The following is an 18,688-nucleotide window of genomic DNA, read 5'->3' on the forward strand; positions in this document are numbered from 1 at the left end:
TTAATTTGTTTGTGACTAACGTGATTACTGGAGACATGTGTGCGTGAGAATTTAAGTTTTTAATTTGAGTTTGGGGTGTTTGTAGAAATAATTTGTTTTAATTGTGAACAATTAAGGAAAGTCAATTATATTGCAAAACATTTATAAGCGATTATGGTAAATATAGAAACTATTCTGCGGGCTTTGAACAGCACGGGAACAGAGCTGCAGAAAGAAAATTTTCAGTGAGTGAAAAGTTGGTGCATGATTGGCAGAAATTAAAAAACAAGCTAAAAAGCACAAACCCTTCTAGATGCGCGTTTAGAGGTCCTAAAACAGGGAAGTTTCCTATAATTGACGAAGAAGTGTTTATGTACGTCAATGAAACATGTAGCAATGGCTGCAGTATATCATATGAAATGTTACAAATTAAGGGATGGGAGGTAGCGCACAAACACAACATAACTCAGTCTAAGGCGAGTCATGGGTGGATTAAGGGGTTTATGCGACGACACAATCTGTGAGTACGAAGGAGAACAACACTAAGCCAAACGTTGCCTGGTGATTACACGGACAGGATTGTAAATTTTCACTGATTTGTCATACGTTTGCGCAAGGAAAGTTCGTACCTGCTTTCTCAAATCGGTAATGCCGATCAGACTCCAATCTTTTTTGATATGCCTCGCAACAGCACTATTGCGCCAAAAGGATTACAGAGTGTATTAATGAAAACCAACGGTAGTGGGAAGTTGCAATGCATGGCAATGCTAGACATTACAGCTGACGAAAGAAAGTTGCCGCCTTACATCATTCTCAAGAGGAAAACAATGCCTAAGAATATACAGTTTCCCCGTGGAATTCATGTACGAGTGCAACCAAAGGGTTGGATGGACGTAGAACTCATGCTGGACTGGGTTAAAATTGTGTGGGATAGAAGACCCGGTGCACTACTAAAACAACCAGCTCCGCTTGTTTTAGATAGTTTCCGAGGTCACCTCATGAACGAAGTGAAGCAACTTCTCAGTAAAAATAAGACACGCCAGATAGTCATTCCTGGTGATCTAACATCTGCTTTGCAGCCGCTAGACGTATGTATTAATAAACCCTTCAAAGACCACTTACGTCTATTTTACAAGGAGTGGATGATGAGCGGCGATCAGCAATTAACGCCCGCTGGAAATATCAGGCGTCCACCCTTGGACTTGTTATGGTCATGGGTGATGAAGTGTTGGGATCTTATACTACCTGAAGTAGTCTCCAAGAGCTTCAAAAGGACTGGGATTTCGAATGCACTAGACGTATCTGAAGATGACGCAGTGTGGCAGAGAGACGAAGAATCTGATACTGGTATTAACTGCGGTGAGGACGGCGCATCAGATACCGAAACCTGTGATATCGACACAGAAGATTTGGAATAAATTGTGTACCGGTAAGTCCGTATTTCACAACAAAGCGATAATTTTTTGTAAGTGTAATATTTTAACTTTAATACTCAAATTAATGACAATTAACTTAATACGTTCATTTTTATTTTCAGGTTGGAAAAACGTTCGCCGAATTGTTGCGAATAATTATGAATTCTGTTTTAGACTATTTGAATTTTGATGTATAAACGCGAGTATTACGTGCATCTTAAATTTGTATCAAATACAATTTAGTTATAAATAAATTTTTTGAGTAATACAAATACTGGTATTAAAAATTCTTCATATAATGGTCACACCTTACTATTTTTTTGAAAATTTTGGTATAGAAAGTGTGACAATTATGCCGGGAAATACGGTATCTTTCTTTTATTTTAAATTCTAAGCAATGTACAGGCAAAACTCTTATTTTATTTATATTGAGACAAATTAATATTATTCAGAATTGTTTCCAAATGGCTCCTAAAATCTCTAGAAAAGTCACTAGTCATTTCATTGAAATTCTGTCACTAAATTACTAAAAAAGACTCCACATCTAGTGACTAGTCTCTAGAATCGACTAGACTTATGTGAGCTGTGAACAAACACGAACATAGCACGCAAGAAAGAAAGATTGACAATCAATATACACGTTGGGATATACAGGTTTCAATAAACATCGCACATTCGCACACATTTCTCGCATTAATAAACATCGATATTACGTTTCAAAGCGGCCAATGACCGAAGAACTTCCGGCCACTGGCGTAAAAAAAAAAAAGCTGAAATGGCGGGATTGGAAAACAAATGTTTGACGTTCACCACAAAATAAGCTAAAATGGAGAGAAATAATAGAATAATCGGGAAGCGGGAAAAACTGTCGGGAGTCTCCTGTCTAAATTGGGAAAGTCGGCAGGTATGGGTAAAGTAAGCATTCGTTCTGTTGAGTGCTTAGGTGTTGCCTCTGTTCATCTTGTTTTTCGGCCTTGTAAACTTAACCTACTTTCTTTTGCTTTCATAACCTCATGGCCATGTAATATGGACCTTCTGCCCCTGTATTTTGGGATGTGTTGATACAATTTAGGTAATTAATGAGTGCAAAGAACTCATTTTAAAGCAACTGGTGTTGCTTTCATGTATAATAAGATATTTCTGTGGCCTAAATTATAGGTAGATTACAAAACTGGTTAAATAGATTCCAGGATTCGAGCCCCTTGCCTTGTTAACTTTTTCTCCTCGGTCCAAGACCTTGAAAGACATTGTGTAAAATGAACTACTGGGTTCAAGGCCCATGGTCTAATGGTATTGATTGTATTTTACATACCATGTCGAATGTACAGTCTAAACTTACTTATATAATAGAGTGTAAGAATTAGAGTTTAATTTGTAAAATTGTGAAATAGGTTTGGGCCTCGGTGCTTGTGTAGGGTAAAGTAGTGTGAGCCGTTGTGCTCTTTCCTATCAGTGACCTCTGAGCTTTCGAGCTTCCATGTAAAATTAATTAGGAGCTAAATAAGCTCCTGCCCTTGTGTTTTCTCAAACTTAGAATCCTGAGCTTTGTTGTTGTTGCCAGACCCTCCAGCTTCCTTACCATTGCTTTGTTATTTTGTTAACTCATGATGAAAAGAAACACAGAATACAGTATTCTCAAATTTTAGCAGATTTTCTTGAAGTCTAAATTGTGCCTATCCAGCCCTTCATCCCTCATGCTTCTTATCCCTCTGCGGTCCACTACAACACATGTAACATTATTATTATTATTATTATTATTATTATTATTATTATTATTATATTTTTGAAGGCAAAAACATTGACATGCTTCCTTGGCCCGGTAACTCACCAGATATTAAACCCCTTGAAAATGTATAGGCCATTTGTGTGAAGAGAATGGCAAAACCGGATAGATCAGTGAAAGCGAGCATTTGTTCACTTCTCAAAGTGTGCTTTCAAGAAGTAGAGATCAAGAATACTTGCAATAAATTGGTGGAATCCATGCCAGAACATGTCAATGCTGTTTTGAAGAACAAAGGTCACATGCAGTATTAAGGTATGACTTGATTTTCAGTAGTTTTTTATGCTTTTGTTAAGAGAACACTATTCTGTATCTTGTTTGGACTAATTTGCATGCTTCTGTAGATATACTAAAAGGATGGAAAGTTTTTAAACACACAATGCAGTCATTGGAAATTTTAAAACATTTCCTTGATGAGACAATAAATTTGATAACAGAAACACATTTCTATCAGAGAAAAGTGAGGGGAAAACCTAATCCAAAAAAGGATTTATAAATGAGCAGACGTTGATAATATTTATAACTTCTTTTATCACTTATTATATTTATGGGAACTGCCAGGAAACCATCAATGGAAATGTACTGGTCAACTGACAAAATGCCTTCTACAACTTCCTTTGGGAAATGTATGTCAGAAAATAGGTTCTCTTCAATACTTCAATTTCTTCACTTTACCAGTGATGACACACCAAACGATGACACACTGCATGAGATCAAACCTGTATTTATACACAACATAAATAAATTTAGAGACAGTCATCGGCCTAGTAAAAAAGAAGTCACTGTAGACGAGAGTCTAATGCTGGGGATGGGACGACTGAGGTAGAAGCAGTACATTACAACGAAGAGAGAATCAAGTTTTTATTTATTCAAGAGTGGGCCTGGATATGCTGACAGTAGCAGTATTGACACAGGGAAGTCCAGCTCCATGGCTAAATGGTTACTGTCCTGGCCTTTGGTCACGGGGGTCCCGGGTTCGATTCCCAGCAGGGTCGAGAATTTTAACCATCATAGGTTAATTTCGCTGGCACGGGGGCTGGGTATATGTGTTGTCTTCATCATCATCATCATCTCATCCTCATTACGACGCGCAGGTCGCCTACGGGTGTCAAATCAAAAGACCTGCACCTGGTGAGCCAAACCTGTCCTCGGACACTCCCGGGACTAAAAAGCCATACGCCATTTCATTTATACAGGGAAAGGTACAGACAACACTGGAGACCAGGATTTAGGGCCTCAGGTTCAAATGTAATGAATCTAATCAACCCACTACTATATCAGGCCAGAACAGTATATGTGGACAATTGGTACAATTTATAGTTTATAGTTCTCTATAATAAAGGGTACTAAAGCAATTGGAACTGTTCGAACTAAAGAATTGGGCTTCCGAAAATGGGCAAAGTCAAAAAACTACAGAGGGGAGAAATGAAAGTCAAGCAACTACACCCCCCCCCCCCTCTCGTGTATGCATTATGGAGTGATTGGTTTGGTTTTTTTATATTTTAATCTGCTTTACGTTGTACCGACACAGACAGGTCTTATGGCAGCGATGGGATAGGAAAGGGCTAGGAGTGAGAAGGAAGTATCTTGAAATTAAGGTACAGCCCCAGTATTTGCCTGGTGTGAAAATGGGAAACCACAGAAAACCATCTTCAGGGCTGCCAACAAAGGGTTTCAAACCCACTATCTCCCGAATGCAAGCTATAGCTACATGACAAAACGCACAGCCACTTGCTTGACGAATGATAGAAGACAAGTATTGTCACTCTAGGGTGGGAATGGTGGATTCATGGAAGACAGATCCTGTAATGAAATTAGCTTCTTCAAACCCAACTTAGTGGATGATTATAATCAAAATATGGGAAGTAAATATTGTTGATCACGCAACATACATATCCATCTATGAGGAAAACTGAAGTGGTGTAAGAAATTGTTCCTTCACGTTGTACATGGCTTTTTACAACAGCCTGGTCATTTGGAGAGCCCTAAATGTGGGCAATTCTTGATTTCCATGACATAGTAGCATGCAGCCTAACAGAACAGCACAATGTACAATGTCCTTTCAACATAGGGTAAAAAAACAACAAAGCCTTTGCCTTGAAAGCTAAAAACGAAATTTGATCTCCAAGGTTTTATCAACAGACAGGAAAGAATATGCTAGTCAGCGATGTGTAATGTGTTCCAAAAAAGACGTAAGAACAATGTGTGCCTCCTCCAGAAATGTACATTTGTACATCACCCCCTAATTCCAGTCGTACTATACTAAACTCAACATGCAAACATCACATACATTTTAATAGCATTTCAAGAAAAGTATATTTTTCGAAACATTCAATGTGTCGTTCACATCATGGGGAAGGGATTAAAGCAATTTGAGACTCGTTTCCAAATGAGTGAAACATGTGAAAAATACTTGAATTTTTTTGTGAATTCCTAAAGCTCCAGTGTAATCTTTAAATTAAATATATGACAGCTGCTAAAGGTTAGGCCTCTTATGAAAATTTTCCATGAAACTGCTCTCCAAAACTTCACAAACAAGCCATTCACTTTGGCTGTATGCTCTGTATTAAAATGGCTAAATCATTATCACTTCAAATCTACAATTTGACTCACAAGCAGTCAATTGTATATGTAAAAGTATTCCTATTTTTTATAAGCTTGTGTAAGGAAGCTGCAGTATTATAAGATTTATTTTTTTAATATTAAATATTATGTTTGATAAATGAAGAGAGAACTAAAAACAAAAGAACTGAGAAGAAATTTCTACACACAATTTGTAGCTTTTCAAGAGGATCTGACAGTGGAGTTCACTGGAGGTTTTGTCATAATTCTAAAATGTTACAAGTAAAATAATTAATTTTTGAAGTCATCGTCAGAAAAGTTCCAACATATAAACAATGGAATATTTCTAACAATCTCCAATCACTAACAATTGCATATATCAAGTTCTAACCAAAGCAGGAAGCAAGAAAATGGTATTAAGCCCTCACCGAAAGCATCCCAGGTATCAACTTTCACTTAAATGAAACAAGCATACAATAGAAATCTTGGGATTATTTGAGAGCCAATAAAATGACACTGAGTTCTACAATATGACCTTCACATAAATTATAAATAAACATTAACAATAACAAACCTTTGATCGGACATAAGCATTAACATCCAACATATGTTCAGTAAGATGATCCAGTAGCTCATCTCTTTGGTTTTTTCTCTCTTCAGTAAGGTCTTCCCCAGTAAGGCACCCCTGAACCACCAGCCCAGCCACTGTTAACACTGCATTCCGCATCGTGTAGGGCTGAACAATATAAAGAAACAAATTTCAGTATGTACCAGAAAAACTTATACATAGGCTAAATATAATATCATAGATGAAGAGGAGATGATGACTATGACAATAATCACCATCAACATCATCATCATCATCATCATCATCATCATCATCATCTATATACATATGCTAATGTGTACCTTTCACCAAGATAACTTCTGAACTAGGAGTAGGAAGGTGCAGTTTGCACCAAAATCTTCTAACTCAAATAAGTAATACCATAAAACATCCTTAATTTATTAAAAAGTCAGGGAAATTATTTTATATTGCTTATAAAATGCACTCCATGTGCATCCTCAGATCATCTTCATTGAAATATGACCGCCATACTAACAAACAAATCGCTGTGAACATCTATTCATTCTATCCCATAATTCTTATTATTAATACTAAAATACTGTATGTCACAATCAAAAAATTGAAACACTCATTAAAAATTGCTCATGTAAGACATGTTTCAGTTGGTTGTGACCATCCTCAGCTACAGATCATTGTTACATTGAAAAAGGTTACACAATTATGCACTTAATACTAGCCTAATGTATGATAAAATTCATGTCCCATACTTGATATGTTAAAAGGTCTGTTCAAAGTAAACAAACACATTAACATTAATGATCAACAGAATAAATTATTAAAAATCAACAATAAACAATGGGAAAAGGCGAACATCTTGGTGGAATGATGAAGTGAGAGCAGCCTGTAAACGTAAAAAGAAGGCTTATCAGAAATGCCTCCAAACAAGGGCCGAGGCAGACAGGGATTTGTACGTAGATGAAACAGAGCGAAACAAATAGTTGTTGAATCCAAAAAGAAGCCATGGGAAGATTTTGGTAATAACCTGGAAAGGCTAGGTCAAGCAGCAGGGAAACCTTTCTGGACAGTAATAAAGCATCATAGGAAGGGAGGGAAAAAGGAAATGAACAGTGTTTTGAGTAATTCAGGTGAACTCATAATAGATCCCAGGGAAACACTGGAGAGGTGGAGGGAATATTTTGAACATCATCTCAATGTAAAAGGAAATCATCATGGTGTTGTTGCAAACAGCCAAGCTCATGGGGAGGAGGAAAATGATGTTAGTGAAATTATGCTTGAGGAAGTGGAAAGGATAGTAAATAAACTCCATTGTCATAAGGCAGCAGGAATAGATGAAATTAGACCTGAAATGGTGAAGTATAGTGGGAAGGCAGGGATGAAATGGCTTCATAGAGTAGTAAAATTAGCGTGGAGTGTTGGTAAGGTACCTTCAGATTGGACAAAAGTAGTAATTGCACCTATCTATAAGCAAGGGAACAGGAAGGATTGCAATAACTATCGAGGTATCTCACTGATTAGTATACCAGGCAAATTATTCACTGACATCTTGGAAGGGAGGGTGCGATCAGTCGTTGAGAGGAAGTTGGATGAAAACCAGTGTGGTTTCAGACCACAGAGAAACTGTCAGGATCAGATTTTCAGTATGCGCCAGGTAATTGAAAAATGCTACGAGAGGAATAGGCAGTTGTGTTTATGTTTCGTAGATCTAGAGAAAGCATATGACAGGGTACCGAGGGAAAAGATGTTCGCTATACTGGGGGACTATGGAATTAAAGGTAGATTATTAAAATCAAAGGCATTTATGTTGACAATTGGGCTTCAGTAAGAGTTGATGGTAGAATGAGTTCTTGGTTCAGGGTACTTACAGGAGTTAGACAAGGCTGTAATCTTTCACCTTCGCTGTTTATAGTTTACATGAATCATATGCTGAAAGGTATAAAATGGCAGGGAGGGATTCAGTTAGGTGGAAATGTAGTAAATAGTTTGGCCTATGCTGACGACTTGGTTTTAATGGCAGACTGTGCCGAAAGCCTGCAGTCTAACGTCTTAGAACTTGAAAATAGGTGCAATGAGTATGGTATGAAAATTAGCCTCTCAAAGACTAAATTGATGTCAGTAGGTAAGAAATTCAACAGAATTGAATGTCAGATTGGTGATAGAAAGCTAGAACAGGTCGATAATTTCAAGTATTTAGGCTGTGTTTTTTCCCAGGATGGTAATATAGTAAGTGAGATTGAATCAAGGTGTAGTAAAGCTAATGCAGTGAGCTCGCAGTTGCGATCAGCAGTATTCTGTAAGAAGGAAGTCAGCTCCCAAACGAAACTATCTTTACATCGGTCTGTTTTCAGACCAACTTTGCTTTACGGGAGCGAAAGCTGGGTGGACTCAGGATATCTTATTCATAAGTTAGAAGTAACAGACATGAAAGTAGCAAGAATGATTGCTGGTACAAACAGGTGGGAACAATGGCAGGAGGGTACTCGGAATGAGGAGATAAAGGCTAATTTAGGAATGAACTCGATGGATGAAGCTGTACGCATAAACCGGCTTCGGTGGTGGGGTCATGTGAGGCGAATGGAGAAGGATAGGTTACCTAGGAGAATAATGGACTCTGTTATGGAGGGTAAGAGAAGTAGAGGGAGACCAAGACGACGATGGTTAGACTCTGTTTCTAACGATTTAAAGATAAGAGGTATAGAACTAAATGAGGCCACAACACTAGTTGCAAATCGAGGATTGTGGCGTCGTTTAGTAAATTCTCAGAGGCTTGCAGACTGAACGCTGAAAGGTATAACAGTCTATAATGATAATGTATGTATGTATGTATGTATGTAACAATAAACAGATTAGCAATATTCCATCTACTGAACAAATTACACCTGTTTCCTTCACCCTCCCAGCCCCTCACACTCCACCACCACTCTTCATTGAAATATGACCACCATACTAGCAAACAAATCGCTGTAAACATCTATTCATTCTATCACATCTTATTATTTATACTAAAATACTGTAAGTTATGTCACAATCAAAAAATTGAAACAATCATTAAAAATTGCTCATGTAAGACAGTTGGTTGTGACCATCCTCAGCTACAGATCATTGATACATTGAAAAAGGTTACACAATTATGCACTTAATACTAGCCTAATGTATGATAAAATTCATGTTCCATTTTTGATATGTTAAAAGGTCTGTTCAAAGTAAACAAACACATTAACATTAAAGATCAACAGAATAAATTATTAAAAATCAACAATAAACAGTATAGCAATATTCCATCTACTGAACAAATTACACCTGTTTCCTTCACCCTCCCAGCCCCTAACACTCCACCTTTGCCCTCCCCAACACTGCATCATCACCAGTGCTTCCGCAGCGATCAAGCGACCAGCCAGTTCAGTGTCAGCTCAGCAAGCAGCAGCGTACAGGAATCTGAGGCCAATGGGGAGCAAGTACACAATTACTGTTTAGTATCCTTTTCTTGTTTCCTTTTACTAGTACCTTCTTAAAATAACACATCTTATGCTGTCTCCATTTTATCTTTATGTAACGTTTCCATATGGTCATCAAACTTTTGTACAAATATGATTTCAACAGTCTGTCATTTTTAAGATATATCTGTATTTCTTATAACATTCCCCACATGACTTTAAAAGTTTTATACATAAGAAATGTGAAAACATGTGTTTATTTACATTGAACAGACTTTTTAACATATCAAAAATAAGAATGAATTTTATCACACTTACAAACAAAACAGTTCGTTTTACAGATCTAATTTAATTCTAGGATGAACCAGTAAATACATACACGTACAATTCTATTCAACCATGAATGACCAGACTCCACTAACTGCTGTCTATTAACATGTCTCTGTCTTCCTCACAGCGGGCAGCCAATTAGTTTGTCTATCTGGACGGGCAATAATTCTTATTAACAGGCTACTTTCACTTTCGCTCGCACACTATGCTCCTTCACCTCACTCAGCTCCACACACAGGTTTGAACTCAGTGCTACTGACCACCACAACACAAAACTATTCCTTGGTTCGACTCCCAAGAAAGACTGACACGTACCAGTAGTATCAGAAAATTTATGAACCAGAGGAATGGCACGCTAAAGAAGAGAGAGATCTAACTCCCCACTCCCCAGCTACTTCCCGCCAATATTCAGGCAGGCTCTTATACTCAATACGCAGCAGTAATCTTATCTATCAGAGATAAATGGCAGCAGAATACACAAAGCACATCACAACAAACAATGGTCAATGTAATGTTATTACTGATCAATTTTATGAGCTTTCTATATTGGAGGCCTTCACACTTAGTTTTCTTCCAAATCTGTGATTTAGAGCATCTAATGTCAAGTGAATACTCCTTTCTTTCATGACAATCTCTTGTGTTGTTTAAGCAATTGTTCCTTCATGACTTTTTTCTCATTCTTATAATTATCTTCACAATTTAATCACCATCACCACCAATATTATTATAGTCGGTATGGTAAAACTTAATAACACATAAATAATCGGAAATTGTATTCTCTGTAACTTTTGTTATGTAGTACTTTTCAATATGACCAGTAAGATAGGTAATTAAAAATTAAATTTTTGGCACCTTCCCCTAAACTACCATTTTGAGCGGAGTGAATAAAATTATTTATAGCGTAGACTGTAGTTCCTTATTCCACGACTTTACATAAAATTATGTTCACCCATTTTCACGTTCCCCGGCGCTGATATGGACTTAGCAAAAAAATCCGAATCCATGAATATCTCTATCATCATAGCCGGTACGGTAAAAATGTATAAACCGGGCGAGTTGGTCGTGCGCGTAGAGGCGCGCGGCTGTGAGCTTGCATCCGGGAGATAGTAGGTTCGAATCCCACTATCGGCAGCCCTGAAAATGGTTTTCCGTGGTTTCCCATTTTCACACCAGGCAAATGCTGGGGCTGTACCTTAATTAAGGCCACGGCCACTTCCTTCCAACTCCTAGGCCTTTCCTATCCCAACGTCGCCATAAGACCTATCTGTGTCGGTGCGACGTAAAGCCCCTAGAAAAAAAAAAATGTATAAGACGTAAATGATAGGAAATTTTATAATATATAACTGTAGTTATGTAGTATTTATCGATAGGGCCAATAATAACATAAATATTTGAGAATTAAATTTTAGGCCTTCCCCTAAACTACCATTTCACTCAGCGTGAATAAATTATTTATGGCCTAGATTGCAGCGACTTATTCCCTGACATTATATACCGATTTTCATTAAATTCACTTCAGCCGTTTTCTCGTGATGAGCGTGTGTACGCACGTACGTACAGACAGACAGACAGAAATTACGGAAAATTAAAACGTGCATATCCCCTTGTTACTATGGATGGTCGCAACCGGTACGCAAATATCATTCTTTTTAAATTCTGAGCAATGTACGGACAAAACTCTTGTTTTGTTTATATTGAGATAAATAAAAATGAGTCTGAATTGTCTCCAAATGGCTCGTAAAATCTCTAGAAAAGTCACTAGTAGTTATAGTAGTTATCATTGAAATTCTGTCACTAAATTACTAAGAAACTCAATATCTAGCGACGAGTCTCTAGAATCGACCAAAGAGAATGGAATCGACTAGACTGATGTGAACGAACACAACATAGAACGCGAGAACGAGAGATTGACAATCGATACACGCGTCACGATATAAAGGTTTCAATAAACATCGTACATTCGCGAACATTTCTCGCATTCATGAACGTCGATGTTTCGTTTGAAAGCGGCCAATGAGTGAAGGACTTCCAGCCACTGGCGTAAAAAAGCTGAAACGGCGGGATTTGAAAATAAATGTTTGAAGTTCACCAAAAAATAAGCTAAAATAGGGAGAAATAATAGAATAATCGGGAGGCGGGAAAAAATGTTGAAAATCGGGAGTCTCCCGCCTAAATCGGGAAAGTTGGCAGGTATGTGATTGTAACAAAACATGGTGTAACTAATCAGAGTTTGCTAGGCATTAAGAAAGGTGCATATAGTAAAAACTTCCCAAAGAAGTTCTGAGAAATTATGAAGCACACAATAATGTATATCCCATGCACAGTAGATAATATACAACTCCTGTTAAAGCTGGAAAAGTTAGACACTGACAATGGATGGGTGGTATGGTATAATCCACAGTTACTAAAGAATTTCAATGCAAATATCAATATAGAAGTTCACACCTCTCTTAGAAGTATCAAATGCCTCTAACTTGCGTTCAGGAGATAGTGGGTTTGAACCCCACTGTCGGAAGCCCTGAGGATGGTTTTTCGTGATTTCCCATTTTCACACCATGCAAATGCGGGAGCTGTACCGCATTGCGGCCACGGCCACTTCCTTCCCACTCCTGGTCCTTTCCTACCCCCATTGTCGCCGTAAGACTTACCTGTGTAAGTGCAATTTAGAGAAAAACTGACAAATGTCTCTACAATACGTCTACAAAAGGCATTATGCCACATCCAATAAGCTGGAAAATAACGAAAGTAACACAAACTCGATCATGATGAAATTTTAATGCTCACCAAGGGTAGATACGTTAGTGCTCTGGAAGTGAAGTGGAGAATCAAGGAGTTCACTGTGTTGGAGAAATAGTAATCAAATTACCAGCGCATTTACTTCAATAACACACAATTTTTCACGCAGGACTGGTACACCAGGTGATCAACAGCTTATTCAAAACACACCATGCCAACTGCTTGGTTTGAATATTTTAATCAAAGCAAGCATTCACACATACACATGTGTACCGAATTATTATGTGTACGATAAAAGAACAGAATGGGAAAATGCTGACAATGAGGAACATGCCAGTAGTTGGTATGAAGGATACAGAATGATATTTTTGGTGAATGTAGGTAATGAGGGAGAAGGGAGCCTAATGTTTAGAGAGTATAAAGACAATGAATGGGGTGCCATTCTAGAAGCATGTAAACACAAGGACTTCTGCAAGGAAATAAAAATTTAGTATGGTACTTTATTTGAAGCAGGTGTGGTTCCTTGGCTGGGTGGTCACCATTATAGCTTTCAGTTGAGAGGGTTTGATTCCCAGCCAGGTCAAGGATTTCACACTAATCTTGTTAATATCTCTAGTTCGGGGTCTGGGTGCCTGTATTCGTCTATACACATCTTGACTTGCATGAAACACATCATACTACAAACCACGTCAGATACACGCAACAGCGTGTTCAACCCTTCACATACATTTGGTGTCAGGATAGGCATTCAGCCATAAAACTGGGCAACCCGAGGCAATTGGAAAAATTTAAACATAGGAATTTCATTTTGTCCGTATTGAACTGAGAAAGGATGTTAGGAAAAACATAAAACGGACCACCTTTTCAATACAAAAATGTTATATTTATTTATAACATGTATTTGCACTTGGAACTAGTTTCGACGCTGTGTTTGCGTCATCATCAGCCAAAATGTGGGAAATAGGCAAGATGTAGGCATTTATATTACACAAGGCGTTACATTAAACAATACACATCTTATAAGGAGATAAAAACAGGGACGAATGTAGAAACAAATGAATCATTGAGAAAACAAAAGTTATACATATTAAAAATAACCTTAACCACATATCTTGCAGTGCGAAAGTGTTCTTCTTGAATGATTCCTGAATATAAAAAAACACACGCGCACACATTTCTGGAGAGCCAGCAGGCAGGACAGTGTAAAGTGAAACCTTAAGAGTTCTTCTGAGAAGAGTTCCTCATTTTTTCTATGTTCCGACCAACTAATGAAGTCTCCCTTGAGTTCCTGATAAACATACACAACAGGAAAATCTCCTTCACTCTCAACAATAGCTCTAAAGACCAACGGTAAAATTTTTATTTTAAATATTGTGCAGAGACGTGAAAGCATGATTTTGAACATGATATAACTCCTTCATATAACCCAGTTTTTTAATAAAAGGTGTTGCATTAAATAATACACATCTTACGAGGAGATAAAAACAGGGACGAATGTAGAAACACATGCATCGTTGAGAAGGCAAGTTACACATATTAAAAATAAGCTTAACCACATAACTTGCAGTGCGAAAATATTTGCCTTGAATGATTCCTGAATACAAAACGCGCGCGCACACACTGGAAAAAGGCCAAGAAGAAGATTTTATTTGAAGCAATTCGCACTTGAGTCACATTATTTGCCATAATGTGTGGTTACGAAGAACCTGAAAATGTTCTCAAACTTTGGGACCTATATAGGGATTTTCAGTATGTGCCAGGTAATTGAAAAATGCTACGAGAGGAATAGGTAGTTGTGTTTATGTATCGTAGATCTAGAGAAAGCATATGACAGGGTACCGAGAGAAAAGATGTTCGCTATATTGGGGGACTATGGAATTAGAGGTAGATTATTAAAATCTACCAAAGGCATTTATATTGACAATTGGGCTTCAGTGAGAATTGATGGTAGAATGAGTTCTTGGTTCAGGGTACTTACAGGGGTTAAACAAGGCTGTAATCTTTCACCTTTGCTGTTCGTAGATTACATGGATCATCTGCTGAAAGGTATAAAATGGCAGGGAGGGATTCAGTTAGGTGGAAATGTAGTAAGCAGTCTGGCCTATGCTGACGACTTGGTCTTAATGGCAGATTGTGCCGAAAGCTTGGAACTTGAAAATAGGTGTAATGAGTATAGTATGAAAATTAACCTCTCGAAGACTAAATTTATGTCAGTAGGAAAGAAATTCAACAGAATTGAAATGTCAGATTGGTGATACAAAGCTAGAACAGGTTGATAATTTCAAGTATTTACGTTGTGTGTTCTCCCAGGATGGTAATATAGTAAGTGAGATTGAATCAATGTGTTGTAAAGCTAATGCAGTGAGCTCGCAGCTGCGATCAGCAGTATTCTGTAAGAAGGAAGTCAGCTCCCAGACAAAACTATCCTTACATCGGTCTTTTTTCAGACCAACTTCGCTTTACGGGAGTGAAAGCTGGGTGGACTCAGCATATCTTATTCATAAGTTAGAAGTAACAGACATGAAAGTAGCAAAAATGATTGCTGGTACAAATAGGTGGGAACAATGGCAGGAGGGTACTCAGAATGAGGAGATAAAGGCTAATTTAGGAATGAACTCGATGGATGAAGCTGTACGCATAAACCGGCTTCGGTGGTGGGGTCATGTGAGGCGAATCGAGGACGATAGGTTACCTTGGAGAATAATGGACTCTGTTATGGAGGGTAAGAGAAATACAGGTAGACCAAGACGACGATGGTTAGACACAGTTTCTAACAATTTGAAGATAAGAGGTATAGAACTAAATGAGGCCACAATACTAGTTGCAAACCAAGGATTGTGGCGACATTTAGTAAATTCACAGAGGCTTGCAGACTGAACGCTGAAAGGCATAACAGTCTATATCAAAAAAATCAAATCAAAATCTCTTTATTTGCAAATGAGGTGTCTACCTCGGTGGCAAATGGTACACTAAAATACATTATTGTCAAGCACTAAATATTAAATTAACAAGAGAAGAAAATTTTCCTATAATACAATATTATACAATTTACGCTAACAATGTTTTCTATTAAACACACAGCTCATCCTTAATAAATTTATATTATTTACAAAATTCTACTTATAATATTTCCTGTACTACTTATAAATATAGTCAACTGATATACAGTATGTGGAATTACTTCAATGATACTATACAACTGGTATAAGATTAATATTTACATTGCATTTATTTATTTACTAATTTATTTTTTTATTTTTTTTTTTCCCCCCGTTCTGGATCCTAAGTAGCATAAAGACCTGCTGCGTCTTAACCAGAGCCACTTTTGCCACCACTTTTCAGAGTTCCTGAAGGGCCTTCACAGCTACCGTAGCGGTCCCAGGGCCCTCGAAGTCCCCACTGTACTTCACCCCTACAGGCAGTCCCCTACTTTGGCTGTCCAAACTCCTTAGACCAGGGGATGGAATTAATTTATTCACACACATTTTTTTTATTTACAATAACCTGCACTGGTCGAATGCCCTCTAACACTTCATTTATTTTCTCTGTTGCTGTTTATTCTCTTCTTGAATATCTGTACAGATTTTGGAAAAGGATCAAACACTACCCCTGGTAAACTGTTCCACTCCTTCACACCCTTCCCAATGAATGAAAATTTACGCCAATCGCTTCTGCTAAAATTCCTTCTAATTTTATATTTGTGGTCAGTCCTGCCGATATAATTATTTTCCAACTGAAGCCTCTCACGGATATCTCCCCATGCTTCTTCTCCTGTATAGGCTCTATATAATCCTATAAGTCTAGTTTTCTCCCTTCTCTTACTTAAAGTTTCCCACCCAAGTTCCTTTAACATTTCTGATACACTACTCTTTCTCCTGAAATCCCCTGTTACAAATCTTGCTGCTTTCCTCTGCACACTATCTATTTCTTTTATTAGGTATTCTTGGTGAGGATCCCAAACACTGTTTGCATATTCCAATAATGGACGAACCATACTCAAGAAACTTTTTCTTTTAATTCTTTGTTGCATCCTTTACGTAGCCTCATTATGACACGTAACGATCTGTATGCTTTCCCAACAATCTCATCAATATGACCCTTCCAGTGCAAATTACTTTCAAATCTCACACCTAAATATTTGCACTTGCCATCTTTTGGGATAACTACCTCATCCAAAGTATATTCAAATTCAGTTTTAAAGCTCCTGTTTGTAAAAGTTGTAACAGTTGATTTGCCTCCACTAACCTTCATATTATTTTCTTCAACCCATTCTTGGATACGGTCAAGGTCCCTTTGTAATTCTGAACAATCCTCAATGTTGTTTATTTCCCTATAAACAATGATGTCATCTGCATACAATCTTATTTTTGATGTTATATTGTTCCCTAAATCATTTGCATATATTAAGAAAAGTAACGGACCGATTATACTACCCTGTGCAATTCCCTTCCAAACTTTCTCTTCCTGAGATACATTATTTCCTACTTTGACTTTCTGAACCCTTGAATTTAGAAATGTTTTTATCCAACGTGTAACCCTTACGTCCAATCCTATTCCCTCCAATTTCTTTAATAATATTCCATGTTCCACTCTATCAAAGGCTTTGGAAAGATCTATGGCTATGCAATCTAACTGACCTCCTGAATCCAACTGATCTGATATGTCCTGCTGAAATCCCACCAGTTGTGCCTCACAAGAAAATTTCTTTCTAAATCCATTCTGGCTCCTCATGAACCAATTGTTATCATCACATATCCCTCTGATGTACTTCAATATTAAACTTTCCAGTATTTTACAAACTATACTGGTCAAGCTGATTGGTCTGTAGTTCTCTGGTTTCCTTTTATCACCCTTTCCTTTATAAATTGGTATTATTATAGATTCCTTCCATTCCTTTGGTATTACACTATTATTTATGACACAGTCAAAGAGAAATTTTAAATAAGGCACTATGTACCACCCCATTGTCTTTAATACCTCCCCAGTAATTTGATCACTTCCTGCTGCTTTTCCTTGCTGAAGCAGTTGGATTTCTCTGAAAATATCTTCGTTTGTGAATGAGAAGCTTCTTGTTTCCCTCTGTCCCTCTGTCTCTCTCCCTCTCTATCTTCTGTTTTGGTTTCCAACTCTTGACAATCATCTACTGAATCTCTAAATTCCCTACTAAATAGGTTTGCTTTCTCAGTATCTGTTAAATAGTGTTCACCCCCTTCTCCCACCATTGTACGAATTTGGATTCCTTTTCCTTTTTGATTCCTGATATATGAATACAGCTTTTTCCATTTCCCTTTGTGGGCATTACCCTCTTGAAGTATGCCATTCATATAATTCTCTTTTGCTTCCTTTTTCACTCTATTCAGTTCCCTCATTAGCTGTTTTCTAGTTTCTCTACTCTCCCTACCCTCTTTGATTTTCCTGTTTACTATTCTACATTTTCTTTTTAATTTTCTTATTTCCCTTGTATAATAAACAGGGTCTGAGGTCATTTTACCCTTCTTAACAGGTACAAATCTCTTCTCTCCTTCCCAAATGATTCCTTTAAATTTAGCCCGTATCCACGTTACTCCCTTCACTTATCCAACAACTGAATTGTGATTTAAGGTAAGTCCCAACTTCATCAACTTTAGTTTTTCTGTACAATTTCTTGTCTTGTGTAACCCTCTTATTAAGCCTTTTTGGTACGAGTCCTACATCCATTATTACAGCCTTATGGTCTCCTATTCCTTCAATTACCTCAGTTTTATCAACAATTTCCCATGGTTTAACCAAGAATACATCTAGTAAGTTATTGAGACGAGTCGGTTCTTGTACTACTTGTGTAAATCCTCCCTCCCAAATTAACTTATTTGCCAGTTTCTGTTCATGG

The 18,688-nt window shown here is 37.5% G+C and overlaps 1 protein-coding gene across 2 annotated transcripts in view; it reads right to left on the bottom strand.

Annotated features, from left to right (window-relative positions):
* The window catches only part of Cap-D2 (CAP-D2 condensin subunit), a 410,800-nt gene that overhangs the window by 236,401 nt on the left and 155,711 nt on the right, over window positions 1-18,688 (bottom strand). For both annotated transcript variants that reach the window (XM_067148430.2, XM_067148432.2), the window contains exon 7: window positions 6,311-6,472. In XM_067148430.2, the coding sequence (XP_067004531.2) occupies window positions 6,311-6,472 (162 nt within the window). The remainder of the gene's footprint in view (window positions 1-6,310; window positions 6,473-18,688) is intronic.

Source organism: Anabrus simplex, chromosome 5, assembly GCF_040414725.1.
Source record: "Anabrus simplex isolate iqAnaSimp1 chromosome 5, ASM4041472v1, whole genome shotgun sequence".
Lineage (NCBI taxonomy): Eukaryota > Metazoa > Arthropoda > Insecta > Orthoptera > Tettigoniidae > Anabrus > Anabrus simplex.